This window comes from Dendrobates tinctorius, unplaced genomic scaffold, assembly GCF_039654945.1.
Source record: "Dendrobates tinctorius isolate UK_male_01 unplaced genomic scaffold, ASM3965494v1 ptg000224l, whole genome shotgun sequence".
Lineage (NCBI taxonomy): Eukaryota > Metazoa > Chordata > Amphibia > Anura > Dendrobatidae > Dendrobates > Dendrobates tinctorius.
The window spans coordinates 11,511,478-11,531,549 of NW_027361891.1; the positions used below are offsets into that span (position 1 = coordinate 11,511,478).

Here is a 20,072-nt window from a genome sequence, read left to right on the forward strand (position 1 = left end):
GTATTGTCCCCTTATATACTTATACATGGTTATTAGACCGCCCCTCAGTCGTCTTTTTTCTAGACTAAATAATCCTAATTTTGCTAATCTCTCTGGGTATTGTAGTTCCCCCATCCCCTTTATTAATTTTGTTGCCCTCCTTTGTACCTGCTCTAGTTCCATTATAGCCTTCCTGAGCACCGGTGCCCAAAACTGTACACAGTACTCCATGTGTGGTCTAACCAGAGATTTGTACAGAGGCAGTATAATGCTCTCATCATGTGTATCCAGACCTCTTTTTATGCACCCCATGATCCTGTTTGCCTTGGCAGCCACTGGCTGCTCCAGGTAAGTTTATCATTAACTAGGATCCCCAAGTCCTTCTCCATGTCAGATTTACCCAGTGGTTTACCATTCAGTGTGTAATGGTGATATTGATTCCTTCTTCCCATGTGTATAACCTTACATTTATCATTTTTAAACTGCATCTGCCACCTTTCGGCCCAAGTTCCCAACTTATTCAGATCCATCTGTAGCAGAATACTATCTTCTCTTGTATTGACTACTTTACATGGTTTTGTATCATCTGCAAATATCGATATTTTACTGTGCAAACCTTCTACCTGATCGTCAATAAATAGGTCCCAACACCGACCCCTGCGGTACCTCACTGGTCACAGCGACTCAGTTAGAGAATATACCATTTATAACCACCCTCTGCTTTCTATCACTAAGCCAGTTACTTACCCATTTACACACATTTTCCCCCAGACCCAGCATTCTCATTTTGTGTACCAACCTCTTGTGTGGCACGGTATCAAACGCTTTGGAAAAATCAAGATATACCACATCCAATGACTCACCTTGGTCCAGTCTATAGCTTACCTCTTTATAAAAACTGATTAGATTGGTTTGACAGGAGCGATTCCTCATAAACCCATGCTGATATGGCGTTAAACAGTTATTCTCATTGAGATAATCCAGAATAACATCCCTCAGAAACCCTTCAAATATTTTACCAACAATAGAGGTTAGACTTACTGGCCTATAATTTCCAGGTTCACTTTTAGAGCCCTTTTTGAATATTGGTACCACATTTGCTATGCGCCAGTCCTGTGGAACAGACCCCGTCGCTATAGAGTCTCTAAATATAAGAAATAATGGTTTGTCTATTACATTACTTAGTTCTCTTAGTACTCGTGGGTGTATGCCATCCGGACCCGGAGATTTATCTATTTTAATCTTATTTAGCCGATTTTGCACCTCTTCTTGGGATAGATTGGTGACCCTTATTATAGGGTTTTCTTTGTCTCTCGGCATTTCACCTAGCATTTCATTTTCCACCGTGAATACTGTGGAGAAGAAGATATTTAATATATTAGCTTTTTCCTCATCATCTACAACCATACTTTCCGCACAATTTTTTAATGGGCCTACACTTTCACTTTTGATTATTTTACTATTGATATAGTTGAAGAACAGCTTGGGATTAGTTTTACTCTCCTTAGCAATGTGCTTCTCTGTTTCCTTTTTGGCAGCTTTAATTATTTTTCTAGATAAATAATTTTTCTCCTTATAGTTTTTTAGAGCTTCAACAGTGCCATCCTGCTTTAGTAGTTTAAATGCTTTCTTTTTACTGTTAATTGCCCCTCTTACTTTTTTGTTTAGCCACATTGGGTTTTTCCTATTTCTTGTACCACAAGGTATAAACCGCTTACAGTGCCTATTAAGGATGTTCTTAAACATTTCCCATTTATTTTCTGTATTCTTATTTCTGAGGACATTGTCCCAGTCAACCAGATTAAGGGCATCTCTAAGCTGGTCAAACTTTGCCTTCCTAAAGTTCAGTGTTTGTGTGACTCCCTGACATGTCCCCCTAGCGAAAGACAAGTGAAACTGTAAAATATTGTGGTCGCTATTTCCTAGATGCCCAACAACCTGCAGATTTGTTATTCTGTCAGGTCTGTTAGATAGTATTAGGTCTAAAAGTGCTGCTCCTCTGGTTGGATTCTGCACCAATTGTGAAAGATAATTATTCTAGGCTATTAGCAGAAACCTGTTCCCTTTATGGGTTTCGTAGGTCTCTGTTTCCCAGTTAATATCCGGGTAGTTAAAGTCCCCCATAACAAGGACCTCATTATAGGTTGCAGCTTCATCTATCTGCCTTAGTAGTAAACGTTCCATGATTTCTGTTATATTTGGGGGTTTGTAACAGACCCCAAAGAGAATTTTGTTACTATTTTTCCCTCCATGTATTTCGACCCATATGTACTCGACATCCTCATTCCCTTCGCTAATATCTTCCCTTAAAGTGGACTTTAGACAAGACTTTACATAAAGACAAACCCCTCCTCCACTCCGATTTTTACGATCCTTTCTAAACAGACTGTTACCCTGTAAGTTAACTGCACAGTCATAGCTTTCATCTAATCATGTCTCGGTTATTCCCACTATGTCATAGTTACCTGTACATATTTCTGCTTCTAGTTCTTCCATCTTGTTTGTCAGGCTTCTGGCGTTTGCGAGCATTTTAGAGAATTTTGCTTTGTTCCAATCTCCTCCCTGTTGATTGCTTTAGAAATTTTCTTACCTCCCTTCTGAGTATGTTGTCTTGGATCTTCTTTGCCACACCTCATATCATTCATCAGTATAATATCTGGTTTCATGTTTGTATCTATGTTCAGGGATCATTTCTGCGTATTACGACCGTACAATACGGTCCGTATTTTTATACGTTGTGTCTGACTCCAGCCTTAGGCTTAGGCTGGAGTCACACTGCCATATTTCTCGTGCGAGAATCGCATCATAAAACTCACACTGGCTGTCAGCTATCCTGACCTGAGCTTGACAGCTGCATAGTAATCCCACTGTTTCCCATAGTTTCCACACTGTCATGCTCAGGTCAGGAGAGATGCCGGCCAGTCCGTGCAGTGTGATGCGATTATGGCATGAGAAATACGGCAGTGTGACTCCAGCCTTATGCTCCATTCTGGCTGCTGCTGTGTGTGCCTGCTTCTTCACTGCTGTGACTGACTGTCATGATAGGCAGGTACACAGGGCCACAGACAGCAGCCACAATGGAGCACACAGGAACTGCTGTTGCTGGAGGTCACTGTTCTTGCTTTAGACACATATACAAAAACACCGTGAGCACAACTATGGGGTGGTGCTAAGGTTAGGTTCCCAAACCATATGTAAATTAAGTATAAACCTAGCACTCAACTTAGATGTGTGAAAAAACGAATTTATTGTAGCACACGAAAAAACGTTTCGGTCTGTTGTGACCTTCTTCAGTTAAACAGAGATCTATGTTGGAAGCTGAGCATATAGAGCTGCAAAATATCTTAGTTGTGCATGAAGATCAGGCACTTGTGCCACCGGACACAGTATCCACTGAGACTATCTATCTATCTATCTATTTATCGTATATACAGTATATACATACATACTGTATATACAAGTGCTTCTCACAAAATTAGAATATCATCAAAAAGTTCATTTATTTCAGTTCTTCAATACAAAAAGTGAAACTGATATATTATATAGAGTCATTACAGACAGAGTGATCTATTTCAAGTGTTTATTTCTGTTAATATTGATGATTATGGCTTAGGCCTGTTTCACACTTCCGTTTTTTCAAATCCGTCAAAATCCGTTGGTTTCCGTAAAAAAACGGATCCGCCATTTTTTTGCAGGATCCGTTTTTTTGTCCCATAGACTTCCATTAGTGGTTACCGCGGATCCGTCAAAAAAAGGATCCGTTTTTTTAAAAACGGATCCGTTTGCATCAGTTTCCGTCAAAAAACGGAAACGGATCCGTTTGGCGGACACAAAAACGGAAGTGTGAAACAGGCCTAACAGCCAATGAAAACCCAAAAGTCATTACCACAGTAAATTAGAATAATTTATAACACCAGTTTGAAAAATTATTTTCAAATTCGAAATGTTGGCCTACTGAAATGTATGTTCAGTAAATGCACTCAATACTTGTTTGGGGCTCTTTTTGCATCAATTACTGCATCAATGTGGCGTTGCATGGAAGTGATCAGCCTGTGGCACTGCTGAGGTGTATTGGAATCCCAGGTTGCTTTGATAGCAACTTTCAGCTCGTCTGCATTGTTTGTCTGTTGTCTCTCATCTTCCTCTTGACAAGACCCCATAGAGAAGGTTAAGGTCAGGCGAGTTTGTTCCTCAATCAAACACAGTGATACTGTTGTTTTTAAACCAGGTATTGGTACTTTTGGCTATCTAGACAGGTGCCAAGTCCTCCAGAAAGCTTGTCGGCAGAGGGAAGCATGAAGTGCTCTAAAATTTCCTGGTAGATGGCTGCGCTGACTTTGGTCTTGATAAAACACAGTGGACCTACACCAGCAGGTGACATGGCTCCCCAAACCATCACTGATTGTGGAAACTTCACACTAGACCTCAAGCAGCTTGGATTGTGTGCCATTCCACTTTTCTTCCAGACTCTGGGACCTTAATTTCCAATTGAAATGCAAAATTTACTTTCGTCTGAAAACAACACCTTGGACCACTGATCAACAGTCCAGTTCTTTTTCTCCTTGGCCCTGGTAAGGACGCTTCTGGCATTGTCTATTGTCATGAGTGGCTTGACACAAGAAATGTGACACTTATAGCCCATGTCCTGGAAACATCTGTGTGTGGTGGCTCTTGAAGCAATGACTCCAGCAGCAGTCCATTTCTTGTGAATCTCCCCCAAATATTTGAATGGCATTTTCTTAACAATCCTTTCAAGGCTGTGATTATCCTAGTTGCTTGTGCACCTTTTTCTATCACACTTTTTCCTTCCACTCAACTTTCCATTAGTATACCTGGACACAGCACTCTGTGAACAGCCAGTTTCTTTAGCAATCACCGTTTGTGGCTTATCCTCCTTATGGAGTGTGTCAATGACTGCCTTCTGGACATCTGTCAAGTCAGCAGTCCACCCCATGATTGTGAAGACTACTGAAACACACTAAGGGACCTTTTCAAACGCTTAGGAAGCCTTTGCCGGCGGTTTTTCTTAATTATTCTAATTTACTGAGATAATGACTTTTGGGTTTTCATAGGCTGTAAGCCATAATCATCAACTTTTACAGAAATAAATGGTTGAAATAGATCACTCTGTTTGTAATGACTCTATTGTAATGATACTGTATGATATGATGTAAGGTTCCCTGAGCATTACACTACAGATGAGACTTTAGCCTGTCACAGCTGCAGCTTTGTATTCTGTCCCTGCAGTCACTCACCCCCGTGTCCCCCCCCTTGGCTCACACACAAATCCAGTCTAACCTGAATTCCCAGTGTGAGCTCCTTCCTGCCTCATGGCGGTGGGGTCTCTTTGTCGCTGAAACATGTGCTCAGCTACTCTCATAGAAAATAATGGAGATCTAATCATTTGGTCATAAAACGCAGCGGATTTATGGTAAAAACGGGAAAATTAAATTTCTGCGTAGGGTACCGAGCCTGCGTTCTAGCCCATAGTTTTCACGGTTCTAGCACCCACAGAATCGGAGAAATGGATTCCTCCTAAACGGTGTGACATAATTACTGCATGTTTGGTTTTGAATTATGCCCTTCGACAGGCTAAAGAAAATGATACTATTTGCATGTTTATACAAGGTACCCTCTACGAAATAGATATAGTTATAATAAGTTTAGTAGTCAGATTCTACCTCCAAGAGCAGGGGGAGGACCATCACCCGACCGCCGCTTTTATGATGTCAGGACCCAGGACTATAGAGTACACTCACTCAGTTGGGAGGTTATTCTTTCTGGAGATTTCATGCTGCTAGGATCCCAGATGCAGGGAGACGTCTAGCCCCGCCTCCCCACATGGTTAGCCTAAGTTCATCAAAGCAAATGTAAGTTTTAATCTCTATTTTAATCCCGCTTATTTTATATTTGCATTGTACATATCTAATGTCTCAACTTCATAAAATCTTTTATCTCTGTAAACACTGCCCGCCTTTTTGGGAATAAATTATAAAACTTATTAGCTCTGTCTCCATGCTCTAAAAATGAATTGACGCGCCTTTAAGATAATTATGCTACTGAATTGGGTTGGTTTCGAACCCCTCTATTAAGTTTATAACTTAATCAGAGAAAATCTGGAGCTGGTGGCGGGGAAGTGTGGTCTGGGTCCTAGGCACGGCTGAGAGTGATGGAAGGGATTTTATATGCTAAATTGGGGTGGCTGCGGCCAGAGCATTTTATAATTCCCTCACTGCAGCGTGCCGGCTGGCCAGTCCTCATTGAAGCAGCTGGCCGGCGACCAATTATCCCAGGTGTAGTTCCCTTACTGACCTGAGGATAAGGGGGCACCGGAGAGCTGCGAGTTCCAAAGTGGAACTGAAAAGTTTCGTGAAGTATTGTGGGCAGTGGTGGGACATCCAAAATAAACCCCCCTGTGGTAAATTGTTATGGCAAGACTAGCTTGCTGTTTTTTATCACATGGTGCCAGCGGTAGGATAACTATGATAAGCCCCCCTGTGCCTGTGATAGCTGTGTGTTGGCAGTACGTCGCGTCCCTCCATCCGTGACATACCGGTGTCAGCGGCGGGATCATGACATCTATAATATGAGTTTCACTTTTTGCATTGAAGAACTGAAATAAATTAACTTTTTGATGATATTCTAATTTTGTGAGAAGCACCTGTATATATATGGGGTGCTAGGCCACACTCGCTGCAGCAAAACAAACATACTCCTCATCTCTCATAGTCTCAATGACTCACAACCCTAAACAACTATTCAATACTTTCATTTACCTCCTCCGTCCCTCAGCACCTCCTCCCTCTCCACTCATCTCAGCTGAAAACTTTGCCTCATTCTTCAAAGAGAAAATCCCATCTCACCACCTGTGCACTTGACTCGATCCCATCAAACTTCATCCCAACCCTAACCCATGTCTTCAACCTATCACTAACAACTGGTGTTTTCTAGTGATGAGCGAGTATGCTCGTTACTCGAGATTTCCGAGCATGCATGTATTTTGGACGTGCTCGGAGATTTAGTTTGTGTCGCCGCAGCTGCATGATTTGCGGCTGCTAGACAGCCTCAATATATGTGGGGGATTTCCTAACAAACAGGCAATTCCCACATGTATTCAGGCTGTCTAGCAGCTGCAAATCATGCACCTGCAGCAACACAGACTAAATCTTCGAGCACGCCCAAAATACTCAGAGAACACCCGAGCATGCTCGGAAATCTCAAGTAATGAGCATACTCGCTCATCACTAGACTGATTTCCCCTCATGCTTCAAACATGGCTCAATCACAACATCCTCAAAAAGCTGTCTCATGACCCATCATCTGTATCTAGCTATCCCCCATATCACTTCTCCCCTATGCCTAAAAACTACTGGAACAACACGTCCATTTTGAATTATCCGCCCACCTCTCTTCCTCCTCCCTCTTCAACTGTTTACAATCTGGCTTCCAACCGCATCACTCCACTGAAAAAAGTCACCAATGACCTACTAACTGCCAAAGCCAAGCAACACTACTCTGTCCTCCTCCTCCTGGACCTGTCCTCTATCTTTGACACAGTGGACCATTCCCTACTACTACAGACCCTCTCATCTCTTTACATCACAGATTTGGCCCTATCTTGGATCTCGTCATACCTAACAGACCGGACATTCAGCATCTGCCAGTTGAACACCACCTCCTCACGTCGTCCTCTATCTGTCTATCTGACATTCATCCACTCAATGCCGACTTTTATTCCCCATTGACTTGCATTGGGATCGGGTTTCGGACGAAACTCCGACTCTTTTTGCCCTAGTCGGACCAGTTTCATCTGAAACAAATTTTGTTTCATGAAACCCGATCCGACCAAAGTCGCTCAACTCTAGAAGCAAGTAATCGTGAAACGGCCGTGGTCCGGCACCTCCTTCCCCTTCCATTCCTCTAACGTCCTGCATGTCCATTAGTCTGTCTATGGCACGTTGGTGAAATAAAGGACATATAAATCTTCAGCTCAAGTGGTGAGTGTTGCATTTTTTCTACATACATACCTCAGGATATCTCATATTATTCACGGAAGCACCTCTGTTTTTTGACTGAAATAATGCACCGCAAAAGTTCAGAATATAAGCTCTGTCTACCTACAGTGGTGATTTACATGCCCTAGTTTGCCATTCTTCTTTCTGCTTTTTCCTGGAAATTAAAGTAAATGGCTGCTCACGCTCCCCAGTCCCTCAAGCTTGCTGCCTTGGGGTAATCCTTGACTCTAATCTCTCCTTCAAACCACATATCCAAGCCCTTTCCACTTCCTGCCAACTTTAACTGAAAAATATTTCCCTGATCCGTACATTCCTCAAACAAGAATCTGCAAAATCCCTAGTCCATGCACTCATCATCTCTTGCCTTGACTACTGCAACCTCCTGCTCTGTGGCTTCCCTTCAAACACTCTTGCACCCCTCCAATCTATTCTAAACTCTGCTGACTGACTAATCCATCTATCCCCCACTACTCCCCGGCTTCTCCCCTCTGTCAATCCCTGCACTGGCTCCCCATTACCCAGAGACTAAAGTTCAAAACCCTATCCATGACATACAAAGCCATCCACAACTTATCTCCTACATAAATCTGTGACCTAGTCTCCCGATACTTACCTGCATGCAACCTCTGATCCTCACAAGAGCTCCTTCTCTACTCCCCTCTTACCTTCTCCTCCCAAAATCACATACAAGATTTCTCCTGAACATCACCCATGCTCTGGAACTCTCTACCCCAACATATCAAACTCTTGCCTACCATGGAAACCTTCAAAAGGAACCTGAAGACCTACCTCTTCCGACAAGCCTACAACCTGAAGTAATCACCAAACTGCTGCATGACTAGCTCTAAACCTCACCTAATGTATCCTCACCAATTCCTTGTAGATTGTGAGCCCTTTGTTGGCAGAGTCCTCTCTCCTCCTGTACCGGTCATGACTTGTAGTGTTTAACCCCTTAGTGACCGAGCCAATTTTGTCCATAATGACCAAGCCAATTATTACAATTCTGACCACTGTCAATTTATGAGATTATAGCTCTGGAACGCTTCAACATATCCCACTGATTTTGAGACAGTTTTTTGTGACATATTGTACTTCATGTTAGTTGTAAAATTTCTTTGATATGACTTGTGTTTATTTATGAAAAAAATGGAAATTTGGCAAAAAATTTCAAAATTTTGCAATTTTCAAGCTTAATTTTTGTGTCCTTAAGTGAGAGAGTCGTGTCACACAAAATAGTTAATAAATAACATTTCTAACATGTCAACTTTAAATAAGAACAATTTTGGAACCATATAATTTTCTTTGTTAGGAAGTTATAATGGTTAAAATTTGACCAGCAATTTCTAATTTTTCTGACAACATTTACAAAACCATTTTTATTAGGGACCATCTCACATTTGAAGTGAGTTTGGATAGTCAATATGACAGAAAATACCCAAAAGAGACACCATTCTAAAAACTGCACCCCTCAAAGTAGTCAAAACTACATTCAAGAAGTTTATTCTCCATTTAGGTGCTTTACGAGAACTAAAGCAATGTGGGAAGGAAAAAATAACGTTTTACTTTTTTCAAAAAAAATTTACTTTAGACCCAAACTTTTTTTTATTTTCACAAGGGTAACGGGAGAAAATGGACCACAAAATTTGTTGTGCAATTTCTCCAGAGTACGCCGATACCCCGTATGTGGGGGAAAGCTACTGTTTGGGCGCATGGCAGGGCTCAGAAGGGAGGGAGTACCTTTTGGAGACCCCCTGATGTACCTAAGCAGTTTAAACCCATAATTCTAACTCTAACCCTAACACACCCCTACCACTAATCCTAATCCCAACCCTAACTCCAATCCCAAGTCGAACCCTAACCACAACCTTAACCCCAACCCCAACACCACCTTAACCCCAACACAACCCTAACCCTATCCCCAACCCTAACCCTAGTCCAACCCTAACCCTAGCTGTAACCCTAACCCTAGCCCTATCCCTAACCCGAGCCCCAACCCTAACTCTAGCTCTAACCCCAACCCTAACCCTACCCCAACACTAACCCTAACTTCAAAGAATGGAAAAAAATACATTTTTTCATTTTATTACTTTTACCTAACTAATGGGGTGGCAAAGGGGAGTTTTATTTAATATTTTTTATTTATTTGATTTACTATTGTATTTTTTATAGGGTTTATAACAGTGATCAAAATGAACCAATAGGAAAAATCCCCTATTGTTGCCGGGTACTGTCCAGCCGATCTCGGCGGGTGCACTGCGTATGCGCCTGCCATTTTCTTCCAGGAAGAAGGTGCCAAAGGGCGGGGAACAGAGCTGGAGGGTCCAGGGATGATGAAGGTACCGGAGGGGCTTGGGGGACCCCATTTCTTTCTCTTCTGATATGCTAGATCATATCAGAGTAGCGAGAAATGAATGGGAAATCGACTTTTTTTTGCAATCGCCGTTATTGACCGAATAACGGTGATCACAAGATTGAGGACCGTAGAAACCGACCCAAATCATGGTCTCTGCTACCCCTGGTAGCCAAGATCCTGGAGATTTTCTGTTGCTCAGGGGTGCTATACCCTTATATCTCAGCACCGTTAAAAAGGGGCGCTGAGGAATGAGTACCCTTAACTGCCGCGATTAAAAGGCGTATAGGCAGTTGTTAAGGGGTTAAGATTACTGCACTTGTTTTTTTATTCTTTTTTTTTACATATAATCCATTGCAAGGAAGTCATTGCTTTATCTGACTGAAAGACTAGCATGTTAAAGTGCCTATTGAATAACAAAGTGCATAGTGCTAATAAGACACCAGGTAAATTTGTGGAGATAACACCAGAGTCAATAGGTAAAAAGAGTGTCGATACATAATCTGGAAGTGTGGTCCGGGCCCCTTGTTTTTTATTTTGTATACCCCTCCTCACATGTAAAGCGCCATGGAATAAATGGTGCTATAATAATAAATAATAATAATAATAATATATACATTCACCATATATACTGGGAGCATTTCGAACATAAGGCAATAACTTGGTATTAACAGGCACTTAGAAATGAATAATTCCATCTTAGTGAATTGAAATTGCTGAAGCCAGGCAATATTTTTGTTCACAAGTTATGTGCTTAAGAGAGGTTTGCTTCTTCTACTCAGTCCCCCCCATTACATCATATGCATCATTTCCATAGTATGCTACTGCTCATTAGACTGAATGCAAATATGGCAGGCTCAGTACATAGTTTTATGAATACCTACATCATCTTTTTCAGGGTCCATATATTTGTTTAGTTATAACTTGAAATTGAATTAAACATTTACATAAAAAATGATTTCTACATACATTGAATGAAGTATAAGAATTTTTTATTAGAATATATTGTATACAAAGCATTGTATTCTATGCAAACTTTCTTAAAGTATCCATTTATTTTGAAATATGGTATCAATACAATTGATTTACTGATTTCATAAATCTGTAAGAATAATTCTATAAAAAAAACAATATAAGGAACTGAACTTTGGCAAAGCAAAGTGCGTATTCTGCATCCAACATTACGTTTTATCTAAGAACAACATTTTCCAACAATCGTTTCCAATATATGGATATGTGAATTCTAGATATTGGAGTATCGGCACAGACAAAATGAAAACATGTAGGATTACAACATTATATGTATGTGTGGGTGTATGTGTCCTCTAGCATAATACAATAACGAGTTATAGGACAAAACAAAAGTGATTTTCCCTAGTGCAATTGCTGACATATTGAAGTGGATTGCTTTGTTTTGCTTGATGTAATCCAGGTCTTCTTATTTCTTTTTTATCTGACAATACAAAGTCATGGAGAAACCAAGGCCAAAGAGCTGTAAGGAAAAGAATATATAAAGATTTACCAACATAAACATTACTGAAGTGCTCACAACCAGTGAAAAGCATCTGCCTTTTGTTGTAGACATTTCAGCTTGCTAAAATTCATAAAGAAGAGGGTATATCTTCATGTAACTAATGGAGTAATTTATTAGAAATAGCACTGAGCTACTTGTAGAGCTTTGAATGTCATGTAATGCAATGACTTTAGCCGGTGAAGTGCATAATGTGTGTAACTTAATGCAGACATGAAACAATACCTACTAGAAATAGGCAGATCGATTCATGGGACTCTAGTTCATCGGCCAGGTCAGTGCTCTTTGACCACTGAATGGGAGCTCTGCTAATCTCTTACCTTCCAGGATCCCTTGCATGGTTTTGATTTGCCAGACAGCAGTAATGTCATCTGTGCATGAAGCCACAAAGATGACATCGTGACAGCCGTCCAATCAAGAGCTGCATCAGAAATTCTGGATAGTGAGAAATTCGCAAACCTCCCATCCAGTGGCCAGAGACTACTAACCTGGATAATGGACTGGAGTCCAATGAATCGATCAGCTTATCCCTCATACCCCATACTTGCAGTTAATGTGACTATTCAAGCTTTTACCAAAAAACAATATGTATGGAAGATGATTACGTGCTATTATGATACAGTTAGATGGTGTGGCATCAGTGGGGCCAAAGCTTGATCCACCAAAGACCACACAATTGTGAAACAAAATCATGCTGCTATTGGCCATCATGATAGATGGAGTTTTGGCCACATGCCACCAACTGCACTATCCGTCCCCATCCTTACTGTTCCTTAGTGATTTTGAACTCATCTCATTAGAGTAGATCTGTGATTACAATAAAGTTTCAAACGGGCGCTCAGTGGGCACCTGAGCAGGAGCAAGCTCTCTGCCCCACTATATGAGTTGTAATAGGCACAATACACTTACATGAATCTGTCACCATTTTTTTCCGATATAGCCTATGGCCACCACCTCTTAGCTCCATATCACAGCATTCTATAACGCCACCCATATGACTCCAATTTTCCTTTAATTCACTATGTACAGACAACAGCAGTATCTCATCACTTATTTAACAAACTACCCAGTTGTTAGCTGGAGAAGGAGATAGAGATACTATGGGTCTTGTGAAATGGCGCCATTTGATTTTTTTTTTTCAAACGTTGGATTGTTTTTCACCACTTAAATTTAAAAGAACCTATACATGTTTGGTGTCTGTGAACTCGTAATAACCTGAGGAATCATAATGGCAGGTCAGTTTTAGCATAGCATTTCGTGAACATTGTAAACAAAACCCCCCAAAAAAACTATTGTGGAATTGTATTTTTTTGTTTTAATTTCACAGCACTTTTATGTTTTCCAGTACATTATATGGTAAAATCAGTCATGCCATATGGATGGAAAAATAAAAAAGTTATGGCTCTGTGATGAAGGGGAGCAAAAAATGAAAATGGAAAATCCCAAGGTCATGAAGGGGTAAAAATATAAAATGCACAACAATACTTTATAAGTAGTGTTGAGCATTCTGATACCGCAAGCATCGGGTATCGGCCGATATTAGCTGTATCGTAATTCCGATACTTAGTTCCGATACTTTTTTCATATCGAATACCGGAATCGGAAATTCCCATTATGCTATGAGCCCGCTCGATTTGATTCAGCCAATGGGAATCCTCAGAAGTGTGGGCACATCCTGTTAGGCATGTAGGCATGTTAACTATTGGCTTGGCTGTGATTGGCTGCTGAAATGATGTCATGATGCACTATAAAAGCCGCCGCCGCTAATTCTGTTCACTCTGCTGTGAATTCAGTTAGGGACAGGCTGCTGTTGAAGACTGTGAGGGACAGTTAGAAATAGCGATTCTCAAAAAACTATTGTGCTTTACCCAGGCTACATAAACCACCACTGTAGCTTTCTTTTGCCTAGCAGCAGTGTTCACAGCTGTCTGCAAGGGCTGTGTGAGTGCAGCTCATGCTGTGTAGTGGGTCCTTCAGCTACATCTGGTTGTAGGCCGCCCAGCGTGCGTCACTGCTGCCTCATACATATTTTTCTTTTCTAGCTGCTTATTTTTCATAAATTCTATCTAGTGTGCTTCCATCCGTATCCATATACGTTGGTTGCAAACACTAGTAGTAGACAGCGGAGCCTTTCTGCAGACTTTCAGTGCTAGTGCCCACTTCTCTGCACTGTTCACGGCTGTCTGAGAGGTCTCTGACTGTGTGTGAGTGCAGCTCACGCTGAGTAGTGTGTCCTGCAGCTACGTCTGGTTGTAGGCCACTCAGCGTGCATCACTGCCTCACACATATTTTTCTTTTATAGCAGCTAATTTTTTATTCTCCTATTAGTGTGCATCCATCTGTATCCATATACGGTGGTTGTAAACACTATAGGAGTACACAGCGGAGCCTTTCTGCAGATTTTCAGTGCTAGTGCCCACTTCTCTGCACTGTTCATGGCTGTCTGAGAGGTCTCTGACTGTGTGTGAGTGCAGCTCACGCTGAGTAGTGTGTCCTGCAGCTACGTCTGGTTGTAGGCCGCTCAGAGTGCATCACTGCCTCACACATTTTTCTTTTATTGCAGCTCCTTTTTTTTCTCCTATTAATGTGCATCCGTCCATATCCATCTACATTGGTTGGTTGCAAACACTATATAGAAGTAGATAGAGGAGCTTTTTTCCGGCTTGTGCCCTTCAGCTGCAGCCAGATTAGTATTACCCAATTTTTTTGGAGCCTCATCTTTTGCATTGTAGGTTACCTGCCTGCATTGTAATAGCTCCAAAAAGTTTGTGATACTATCACTTTCAAATCTTTGGTCACATCCTTTTAGTTTTTGTTCCAAAAAAAAATAAAATAAATAAAGTTCACCAAACACTACATTTGACAGTTGTGTAGGCCACATTAGCGCCTATTAAAGTGTAGTCCACACACACTTCATAAAATTAGTGTTTCTTATACCTGTTACCAGCTGTTCAGGAATAAGCACACTAAGCCTCCCCTTTGTACTTTTCTGCCTATCTTTATCAGTCTAGCAAGATGAAGAAGGCAGGGAGTAAGGCACGTGGGCGTGGAGTTTCAGCAGGGAGAGGACGTGGGGATTCTGCAGGGAGAGGACGTGGGGATTCTGTGCCTGCTGCGGGCACCAGTGAGTCAGCAGCCCCCAGCTTTAGCAGGCAACAGTCCTTTATGCGCAGCTTTGCAGGACCTCGCCGTACCCCACTGCTGCGGGAGGAACAAATTGAAGCCGCTGTCGGATGGATGGCAGCTAACGCAGCGACTTCAATGACTTCCATGTCCTCTCAGGGCCAGAGCACCGAAGAGCAACCATCTGTATCTTCACCACCTGCCAAAGTGCCTAGGCAGTCAGAGAGCCCTGGAAAGGAGCCATCACAGTCTCTACTTCTCTTCTCTGAATCTGTTGGCTTGGAAAGAGGGGGCCAGCAAAGCAGCATTCAAGAATGTGAAGAAGAGGGAGTATGCAGTGATGCGCAACTTCTTTGTCCCTCGGAATCTGAAGAGGCGGGTGGGCCAGTGCCTATGGTCAGCACACCTCAGTATGCATCAGATGATGACGAGACTCAGCTACCACTTTCTGGTGCGTACGGTGCTGGCGAGACAACCCAGGAGAAGCAAGTGTTTGAAGAGGGGAGTGTAGATGATGACGTCCTTGACCCATCATGGCGTGAGGAACAGGAAGGTGGTGGGAGCAGCTCTGAGGAAGAGATTCCCCGATCGGCCAAAACAGGAGGGAGAGGGAGGGGGCAGACTTGGTTGCCTGTAGCCTCCACTTTGGCACCCGGTAGGAGCATTCCTCTTTCAAAAAGCAAAACGGGCACTCCCAAGACTTGCAGTGCGTGGTCCTTTTTTGACACAGTTGCAGATGACATTTGCTTTGTCAAATGCAAGCTGTGTCATCAGAAAGTTAAAAGAGGGGAAAATGTCAGCAACCTCAAAACCACAAATATGTGGAAACATGTGCGGACCAAGCACGAGGTGGAGTTACACAGACACACTGAAGATGTAGGCCAACGTACAGCACCACCTACCACCTCTTCAGCTCGTGTTGGGGCCTCTTCCTCCAGCTCAAACACAGCTGGTTCGGCTTCCTCACAGGATGGCCAAGGAAGAACCTCTGGCACTGTTGTCCGGAGACCCAGTGAACTTCCACCCACAGCACCACGTTCCCAGTCCTCCTCACACTTCCAGGCCACTCTACAGCCATCGGTAGCACAGGCATGGGATAAAAGGCAGCCATACTCGGCAAACCGTCCCTGAGCACAGGCTCTGAATGCTGGCATTGCCAAGCTACTGGCACTTGAAATGCTTTCACTCAGGCTGGTGGAGACTGGCACCTTCCGGGACTTGACGGCATTGGCAGTCCCACAATACACCGTGCCAAGCCGCTTTTATTTCAGCAGGCAAGTCGTCCCTGCCCTGCAAAAACATGTGGAGGGAAAAATACAACATGCGCTACTAAATGCCATCAGTAGCAAGGTCCACCTGACCACGAATGTGTGGACCAGTAACCATGGACAGGGACGATACCTTTCCCTCACTGCCCATTGGGTCAATGTTGTGGAGCCGGGTACAGATCTGGAGAGTGGCGCTGTACATGTTCTGCCAACTCCTCGGATTGCAGGAATCCAGTCTGTACACATTGACTCCTCCTACTCAAGTTCCTCAGAAACAGCGCAGCAGGAGCCTGTTACGACCGATATGAGCACAGCCGTGGCCAAACGTCAACAGGCCGTACTCAAATTAATTTCTTTGGGGAATCGAAGCCACACAGCGCAGGAGCTCTGGAATGCCATCAAGCAGGAGAGCGACGTGTGGTTTCTGCCAGCGAATCTCCAGCCGGGCTTGGTAGTGTGTGACAATGGCCGAAATCTGGTGGCAGCTCTTGGCCTAGGCCACCTCACTCACATCCCATGTCTGGCACATGTGCTGAACCTGGTCGTGCAGAGCTTTCTGAGGGACTATCCAGATCTTGATGCACTGCTGCACAAGGTCCGCATAGCGTGCGCTCACTTGTGGCGTTCCAGCACGGCAAGATCGCGCCTTGCTGCTCTGCAGCGCCGATTACGCCTTCCGGAACATCGCATCATATGTGACCTACCCACCAGGTGGAATTCAACATTACATATGTTGGAGCGGTTGTGTGAGCAGCAGGCAGCAGTCATGGAGTACCAGCTGCATCAGGCGCAAACAAGTCGCACTGTGCGCCGGTCACACTTCAGCACCACTGAGTGGGCCTCTATGAAGGACATCTGCCTCGTTTTGCATGCCTTCGATGATTCCATGCTGATGGCGAGTGCAGATGATGCACTAGTCAGCATGACTGTCCCCCTTATCTGCCTGCTTCAAAAAACACTGCAAGCATTAAGGGAGGAGGATTTGGAAGAAGTGGAGGATGAGGAGTCCCAAATGCCATCTACTTCTGGACAGTCTGCGCTACATGGTTCCTCACAAAGGCCTAGGCAGGGGACACTTTGTGAGGAGGATGAGGAGGAGTCGATGGAGGAGGAAGACATCTCTCCAGAGGAGGGAGGTACACAATCCTCTAGTCAGTATGTACAGTGAGGGTGGGGTGATGCAGAGCAGGCAGAAATCACGCCTCAAGCAGGGGACAGCGTTTCTTTGGCAGTTGGGAGTCTGCAGCACATGGTTGATTTCATGCTGCAGTGCCTGAGAAACGACCGCCGCATCGCCCACATTCTCAACACAACTGATTATTGGGTGTACACCCTCCTAGATCTTCGCTACCAGGACAACTTACAAAGCCTCATACCACCGTTGAACTGGGAGCGTAAACTGCGGGAGTACCAAGACACACTGGTGCAGTCCATCATGTTTTCCATTCCACCCGACAGCAGTGGTGCTAGTGCTTTACAAAGCAGCTCTGTGCGTCGAGGCAGTGGAGGAAACTCGGCACAAAGAGGGAGCAGAGGCAGCGCCTCAACACAAGGCAAGACCACTATGGCCCAAATGTGGCAAAGTTTTCTGTGTCTGCTACAATTGTCTACACCATCACAGACGGCTCCAGTCAGCAGGAGGCAACGTTTTCGTCAGATGGTGACAGACTACATGTCTTGCCCTGTTAGTGTACTCCCAGATGGCTCTTCCCCCTTCAAGTTTTGGGTCTCTAAGCTGGATAAAAGGCCAGAGCTTAGCCAGTATGCATTGGAGGTGCTGGCTTGCCCTGCAGCCAGTGTATTATCGGAACGCGTCTTTAGTGCCACAGGTGGTGTACTAACAGACCGTCGCACACGACTATCTTCCGATAACGTTGACCGGCTTACTTTTCTGAAAATGAACAAGGCCTGGATCTCGCCAGAATTTGCCAGTCCTCTTCCCGAATAAATTATTGGTTGGCAACAGTATCCAGGTCTCCTGTTGTGTTCATGTTTCTACCACCTGAACTATAATCCCTGGGCTTCAACACAGCCAGTTGTCACTCAGAAGTGTCGTTTGCACAGAGAAAACACTAGCTCCTGTGTTAGTGGGGTCCAGTAACGCCAACTGCTCCCCTGCTGTGTGGACGGCAAAGTCTCCTGCTCCATCCACATTCAAACTACTACTGATTTTTAACCATGCTCCACTTAGACCTGTGGCTCCACTGACTCTAGTTTTTCCCCTGGTCTCCAACCCCGCCAGTTGCTGCTCAGAAGTGGTGTCTGCACAATCCACACTTGTTCCTGTGTTACTGGGGCTCAGTCACGTCAGTTGATCCCCTGATGTGTGTCCGGCAATGTCTCCTGCTCTGTCCACATTCCCATTACTAGTAGTGTGAATGAGGACAGAGCAGGAGACCTTGCCGGACACACATCAGGGGATCAACTGACGTGACTGAGACTCAGTTACACAGGAACAAGTGTGGATTGTGCAGACGCCACTTCAGAGCTGTAACTGGCGGGGTTGGAGGCCTGGGGAAATACTAGAGACAGTGGAGCCAGAGGCCATAGTGGAGCACGGTTATAATCAGTAGTAGTATACAACCTATATAAAACCTGCTGCAAGTTCGCCTCCGCCTGCTGCATGATTGATCCTGTGCTCCAACAACGCCTGTTGGTCTTCAGAAGTGCCGTCCTCACAGAGAAAAACACACTAGCTCCTGTGTTAGTGGGGTTCAGTAACATCAGCTGTTCCCCTGCTGTGTAGACGGCAATGTCTCCTGCTGCCTCCACATGCCAAAAACATCAGGCCTCAGCCTGCTCCATGCTTGATCCTGGGCTCCAACAAAGCCAGTTGGTGTTCAGAAGTGCCGTCCTCACAGAGAAAAACACACTAGCTCCTGTGTTAGTGGAGTTCAGTAACGACAGCTGTTCCCCTGCTGTGTAGACGGCAATCTCTCCTGCTGCCTCCACATGCCAAAAACATCAGGTCTCAGCCTGCTCCATGCTTCATCCTGGGCTCCAACATCGCCAGTTGGTGTTCAGATGTGCCGTCCTCACAGAGAAAAACACACTAGCTCCTGTGTTAGTGGGGTTCAGTAACGTCAGCTGTTCCCCTGCTGTGTAGACGGCAATGTCTCCTGCTGCCTCCACATGCCAAAAACATCAGGCCTCAGCCTGCTCCATGCTTCATCCTGGGCTCCAACATCGCCAGTTGGTGTTCAGAAGTGCCGTCTTCACAGAGAACAACACACTAGCTCCTGTGTTAGTGGGGTTCAGTAACGTCAGCTGTTCCCCTGCTGTGTAGACGACAATGTCTCCTGCTGCCTCCACATGCCAAAAACATCAGGCTTCAGCCTGCTCCATGCTTGATCCTGGGCTGCAACAATGCCTGTTGGTTTCAGAAGTGCCGTCTTCACAGAGAAAAACACACTAGCTCCTGTGTTAGTGGGGTTCAGTAACGTCAGCTGTTCCCCTGCTGTGTGGATGGCAAATTCTCCTGCTGCCTACACAGTCACACTACTACTGATTTTTAACCATGCTCCACTTATGCCTCTGGCTCTATTGTCTCCAGTTTTTCCCCTGGCCTCCAACATCGCCAGTTGCTGCTCTGATGTGGCGTCTGCACAATCCACACTTGTTCCTGGGTTACAGGGGCTCTGTCACGTCAGTGGATCCCCTGATGTGTGTCCGGCAAGATCTCCTGCTCTGTCCACATTCCCATTACTAGTAGTGGGAATGTGGACAGAGCAGGAGACCTTGCCGGACACACATCAGGGGATCTACTGACGTGACAGAGCCCCTGTAACCCAGGAACAAGTGTGGAT

At 44.2% G+C, this 20,072-nt stretch overlaps 1 protein-coding gene across 1 annotated transcript in view; it reads right to left on the minus strand.

Annotated features, from left to right (window-relative positions):
- Positions 1-11,319: 11,319 nt before the first annotated feature.
- Positions 11,320-20,072, minus strand: part of TSPAN8 (tetraspanin 8) — a 47,851-nt gene continuing 39,098 nt past the window's right edge. The window contains exon 8 of the mRNA XM_073555528.1: positions 11,320-11,836. Within this exon, the coding sequence (XP_073411629.1) occupies positions 11,783-11,836 (54 nt within the window). The 3' untranslated portion in view covers positions 11,320-11,782. The remainder of the gene's footprint in view (positions 11,837-20,072) is intronic.